At 36.2% G+C, this 6,480-nt stretch overlaps 1 protein-coding gene across 1 annotated transcript in view; it reads left to right on the top strand.

Annotated features, from left to right (window-relative positions):
- Positions 1-5,421, top strand: part of LOC145691510 (D-aspartate oxidase-like) — a 32,324-nt gene extending 26,903 nt beyond the window's left edge. The window contains exon 7 of the mRNA XM_081766919.1: positions 4,818-5,421. Coding sequence (XP_081623045.1) covers positions 4,818-4,949 — 132 coding nt within the window. The 3' untranslated portion in view covers positions 4,950-5,421. The remainder of the gene's footprint in view (positions 1-4,817) is intronic.
- Positions 5,422-6,480: the final 1,059 nt, after the last annotated feature.

Raw genomic sequence — 6,480 nt, forward strand, 5'->3', positions numbered from 1 at the left:
TGCTCGTCGAGGGACGTCATCCTTCAAACATGACGGACTAGCATAGCCATAAATGGCGGAAGCACAGAAATCTTAAATCCTAAAATCTTAAATTTCAAATTGGTAACATTGTTAATATTGGTAAATGCATTTCAGCACAACATTTTAAGAAAATATATGGATCATGTATCCAAGGAATAATTTAAATTACTATTTTATAAAGCTGAAGAGAGGTCCTTAATTTGACAGGTAGCTCACGATCGCGGTTTCTGTTAGCAAGATTCTAAATTGTTGTCAAATGTAGGTAACTGACTCGCAGGTGCGCACCCAGAAATATACGTTGGAGATGTCCGAAGTTTGGGGAAGGTCCACCAGGGGTCGTCACTATGTCCAGATATTATTGAACTGGTATTATTCTACACCTAATAAAACGATAAGTAATTTTAAAGTACTGCCACCTAGACCCTATGTTCTCAGCAAAAATAATAAAACTGAATTGTTTTTATAAGAAAACAAACATTTCAGATGTATTATAAGATCAATTTTTTAAGTTACATCAACCATTTCTCTCCTAGAGCAACCACAGTTTTCTTAAGAAAGTCTAGAAATGTCTGTTGAGTGGCGAAGTTTGATTTAGGCTACGGACCCAATGCATCACACCGTGGGTGGCCCCTTACTTACTCGTATGAAAGCCGAAAGTCGGATCACACTTCAAGCAATAAATATTATTTCATATAGCCTTGACGATAAAAAGGGAGGTTAATTTTCAAAGAATAAACATGTAATTATGATGATAGAGTTTCTGCTGTTTTACATGATTTCCTATGTTTTAACTTACTCGCTTCCTAGAGCCTGTCTATCTCATCTATGCCCTCGGAAAATATGCGAATTATACTTCGGCCTCACCCGCGCCACCCTCTGACGGAGGAAACCCTCCCTTTGCTTACAGAAAAGAAGTGAATGACCTCAGCTGTGTTGCCAATTTGTCATTCAATCGTTTGGTCTTGACGAGTGAAGATCATAGGCTTCTTAGGATCGCTAGCAAGACAAGAGCACAGCGAAGTCCGTGAAATAACTCATTTTGGCAACGCTTCCATTTCTAACAATTGAAAGATCTCGGCCGCAACAACTAGTCTCTCCTCTTTCGAGGGAGGAACGGGAAAGCACACATCGACTGCAGCGCCAGAAGTGGCACAGATTAAATAGAAAGGCTCTAATTGTGACTATTCATCAAATGTCACAAATAGCGTCTAGGTCACTAGACTGGAGCCTGACATAGCATGCAACTAGATTCAGCATATTTGCCTCCCTTTTCCCTTCTCTATATGTATATATCAAAGAATAAATCAATTGATTGTACTACAAATTTCTCATTCCCATGGAGGTCCTTACTGCACTATAGATTATGATACGCTTTTCGAGTGCTCCTGACGTTCAAATGTGTGAATAACGAGACTTTTTGTGGCCGCTGGATTTATATATTTTATTTAGTCGTTGTAACTTAGAATAAAGCGTAAAAGGCTGATTAAAACATAACATTTATTTCATTCACTATACGAGAAATTATTACATTATTATGTATTTATTATGTTATTACAGTACAGGCAAATAATATTGATAGTTTTGCCTATTCATTCACTTCGCTAGGATGAACGTATAATAGTTCAATCGGTCGCTAGGAGATTGCCTTGGTGTAGCTTAAGCTCGCAAAGGACTGTCACGCCAGTCGTTAGGTTTAGTACTACTCGTACACTGCCAATATTTGTTTCTTCGTTCCCTTACCCTTTGCCCTATGCCCCTTTGCTCTGTGTGTTCTTTCTTTCTGTCTTTCTTCCAGTCGTAAACAAATGCTCCTACGTCACAGATTGGGCAGTTGGAAAGGACTGCACTATATCTTTCATTTCGCCTTGGTATTTAATTGACCAATATCACCAATCTAGAAAAGCATGCTACACATTAAAAAGAATAAACTTGGAAATGAACGTGCTGCATGTTTCCAGAATCATTTTGAGGGCCTCAAGAATGCCAGAAAACGTCAACACCAGTAATATGAGACAATGAATCCTTGTCCGAAAACGCCTCCCAAAGAAGTTATAATTAACATTTTGCAATGAAGGGTTGGGAAAATAAGAGAATTATGTCATGTGTAATTATGGCGATATCTGTGTATAGAATAACTCGTTATAATAAATGTTAATACTGACTTTTTTTGGTAATTTATCACAAAACATCCTAACATAATAAGTTCATTGAGCAGAATCAAGATTCCAATGCTGGTTAAGATTGCTACTTTCGATAGATTATTATTATTATTATTATTATTATTATTATTATTATTATTATTATTATTATTATTATTATTATTATTATTAGCTGAACCTGCGTTCTCTACACAGCGCATCATTCACACATGAGCATGAATCTCCTTCTCATTCCTCATATCTTACATGTCCCTTTACGGATACAAATGAAGTACGTCTTGATAAAAATCGGCAGGGGGTATCATAAAGGACAGATATTTTCGATTATTTCTTTTTCAATATCTCGCACATTTGCAAGATTTGAGCCAACTCCCGGTTGGAATTTCTAATTCATGTATGATCAGAGTTTTCTTTCTTCTTACATGCAGTATGTAATAAGCAAATACATTACACTCGCAATTAATTATAATGTCAGTGATATATGGTGTTCATTGGGCAAAACACTCCAAACAATAAAGATTCATCTTAGATTGGCGAAATGGTTATCCTTCGTTTTTCATTATTATTTGGCCATGAAACAAACGCCGGAGAGATATACAACCCCTGTATACAAATAGGAAGTGTTGGAATGTATAACTCGTAGGATATGGTGCTTTACTTCTTAAAATTTCAATACTTATAGTGTACCCCTAAAATGTAATAAAGAAATGGCGGTCATTTAAAAAAAAAATCAATTAGAACTGAACAATTTACACAAACTTTGCAATCAATCAGTAGAAACGGCATCTTTCTAGAGCTTGTGGTTCCCGAAATATCATTGTCAAAAGAATTGGCCACAAACGTATAAACGTCCACACACGTATAGTTTTAAAAACTCCAGAGATGGCAGCACAATTCATTTGCATTTATTTCGGAGAAGGCTTATTAAAATGCAAAGGCTTTGAACAATAATTTAAAAGGATAAACTTTGTGAAAAAGATCTCTTAAAGGAATTTATTTAAAGTACACCTTTTTAAAGATATTTGTCTTTGTTATAAACGTGAAATCGCAAATAACCGTAAATCAAAGGTTTGAAAGCTAAGGTTATAGGTTAGGGCCAGGTCGTTCTTAATCACCTCCGAACGTCTCTTTATTCCAATACGCCGATGATACTGCATTTCTTGCCCTCTGTCGCACAATAGCACAAATCAATCTTACTCTTCAGGAAGCAATTAATCGTTTCACGCACTGGTGCCACACTTGGCAACTGACCATCAATGCCGCCAAGACACAAGCCATCGTTTTCATTCCACCCCGAAAACGTACGAAGGTCCATCGAAATCCTACCAAGCTATCTTTACAAGTCAATGACGTACCGTTACATCCTACCAAAACAGTTACCTATCTAGGCATCACATTCGACCACCACCTCACCTGGACACCACATCTCAATTCAGTGAAGGCAAAAGCATATAACAGACTTAATCTTCTGAAACGTTTAACAGGTACCACATGGGGTCTCTCTTCGAATCTTGTTCTTAACACTTACAAAGTCTTTCTTAGACCAGTACTGACATATGGTTTTCCCGCCTGGATCTCTGCCCCAACCTCCTATTACGAAAAACTTGCCATTCTCGAACGTCATGCATTTAGAACTGCCTTTCGCATCTCATTGCCTAATCCTACCCAAGACCTCTATTCTCGTATTTCTTTTCCCATTCTCAAGTATCACCTAGAAGCCTTACGCTGCAAGTTCATTACTGACCGCTTCACTCATCACCAGCCACTTCTTTTTGATACCATTCATTATCTTACACTCCATCCCTACCGATCACGCTACACTTATACACCTCTACATTTACTATTCACCCTATACTATTACACATTACCACCTAATCATCCTGCTCATGCGCTCATAGAGGACTTTTGCATTCATGCTCATCTACCTCATATATTTCCATCTTATATCGCACAGTGATTTCCTCTGTTACTAACAGGGCTTCCCCATGTCTCCATCAGCCTAGAGTCGCCCCTAGGCAGAAGTTAACTGCATTCGTTTACTTAACACCTTCCTAGTGTTGTGACGTGTCTGCACCTCATGTCATCTATCATGCTCATAACATATTTTCCTTGCCGAATAAATAGAATCTTAACGCTTTTTTCTTCACTTTGCTTCACTCATTATTTTGCTCTTTCCATCAATATGCCTCTTTTCAACATTGTCCGTCAAAACCTTCTTATACCCTGCTTACATTATGTGTTAATTTTTTTGTACCGAACTATAATATTTGTATTGTATTTGTAATATGTCTGTTCCCAAATTCCTTCCACTACCGATGTCATAATGATTATGATCGCAAAGATCATAATGTCCATGTTATTTTGTTTTAATAAATAAATAAATAACTGTATATAACGAACACTATAACCCAGTATTCTAGCCTCCCTTAGACCATCCACAATTAACCCATGCAACAAACTTTTCCTTTAACTTCCCATCCCTGAAAGAGGGCGTACCCCTCTTAGAGGTAGCTAGCTTTCAAGCTAGCAATTAAAAAAAATCGTTCTTAATTGCTATTGTAGCATTTGAATAGATAGATAAACGTCCACAAACATAAAAATCCAGCATTTTAATATATAATTATTGTTATTTTACAGATAGTACACAACTATGGCCATGGAGGAAATGGCGTCACTCTCTCGTGGGGCTGCGCTCAAGAGTCTGCAAACTTAGTGAAGAGGTTCTTAGAAGACAAGAAGAACAACAGAAACCTCACATCCAAACTTTAAGCTACTCTCAAATATATACTAGTGTACTAGCAGCGTTCACCCCGCTTCGCTGCGGTCACCCCGGAACGCAATAAACTTTGTTACTTAGATAATTTTTACTTTTTCGCTTTCAAGTGATATGATAAAAACCATAGAAGATTGCAGTAAATCTTAACATTATATCGCCTGTCATTTATGTTAACCCGCCCCGCTTCGCTGCGGTCATCCCGGTGCTGGCATATTGTAAAAGTGTCTGTAAAAATAAGCAAATCAATTAAAAAATTTTAAACAGAAGATTCAAGCTATTTTCCGCTGTATATCGCCTGTCATTTATGTTAACCCGCCGAGTGACACGGTCATGCGGGTTGCATATAAATACGTTTATTTTTACCTATGATGAACTAATAACAAAGGATTTGTACGTTATGGACACTTGAATGGTCAATTATCTCAAGACACTGGTAATTAAAAATTAAAGTGATATGATAAAAACCATCTAGGGTCCAAATCCTAATAACCCCCCAAAAATGAAAGAAATTGGTTCAGCCGTATTAGCGTGATGAGCGGACAAAGGATTTTGTACGTTCTCTTTTATATATATAGATAACATAATAATAAAGTATTATTATTGTTAATAAAAAGATTGAGAATGGTTAAGATCAGATATAATTTTACTTCCAAAAGGTAATACCTTTTCTCATCTCTGCTTAATTAACCTATTATGTAAAGTTCTAAGTCAAAATTAAAGATCCGAAAAATCTATTTTGATCTATATAAGTCGTCAGCACTCGCTTTATGAGTACAGTTACTATTCAACAGTCTTTAAAGAAAGAGGGCATCTTTAGTTTTCACAATAAATATCTTACTTGATACAGTGGCGTATGCAAAGAAAGAGTTCCCTCTCCTCAACAAGAAATTATGGAAAAATAAATATTTACCGTATTATGGTGTGTATATAAAAATGTGTGTCCCAGAACGATATGAGTTCGGGTAATTGAAGCCTCTTTTTCATGGAAATCTGTGTACGCTACTGACTTGACAAATCTCTTACTTAACCCCTTAACCTACCGATTATTTCTGAAAGAGCGTTTCAATTTTCACCTATTTTTTTTATTGCTAAATTCTGATAATCACTGAGAAACACATCTAATGGCAACAATGAAATTGTTTTTAATGAAGGCAACAATGATATACGTATCTGTAAAATCTTCGTTTAATAAAACCTCGACTATACTCGCCAGAAACGTGGGCAAACGATCGTTTTCGAGTTTTTTGAACTTCGTACAGTTCAACAGTGATGATGTCTGAATATACTCGAAGTTTTATTTTATTTATTCATTTAAAATTTATGTTAAGGAGTTAATGGCATATCGATAAGAAAAATATCGATATCCATAATTTTTACAATACCGATTACGGATATATTGTCCCTTTTCGTTCTCTCAAAGCTAAACGTGTATTTCCTTGGATATTTATCATTGCAAGAATTAGCATTTACAATTATTTAGAAACAGATATACTCCAACATCTCGTTTAACGGAATCCCAATTAT

Source organism: Thermobia domestica, chromosome 8 (genome assembly GCF_964235325.1).
Source record: "Thermobia domestica chromosome 8, izTheDome1.hap1.1, whole genome shotgun sequence".
Classification (NCBI taxonomy): domain Eukaryota; kingdom Metazoa; phylum Arthropoda; class Insecta; order Zygentoma; family Lepismatidae; genus Thermobia; species Thermobia domestica.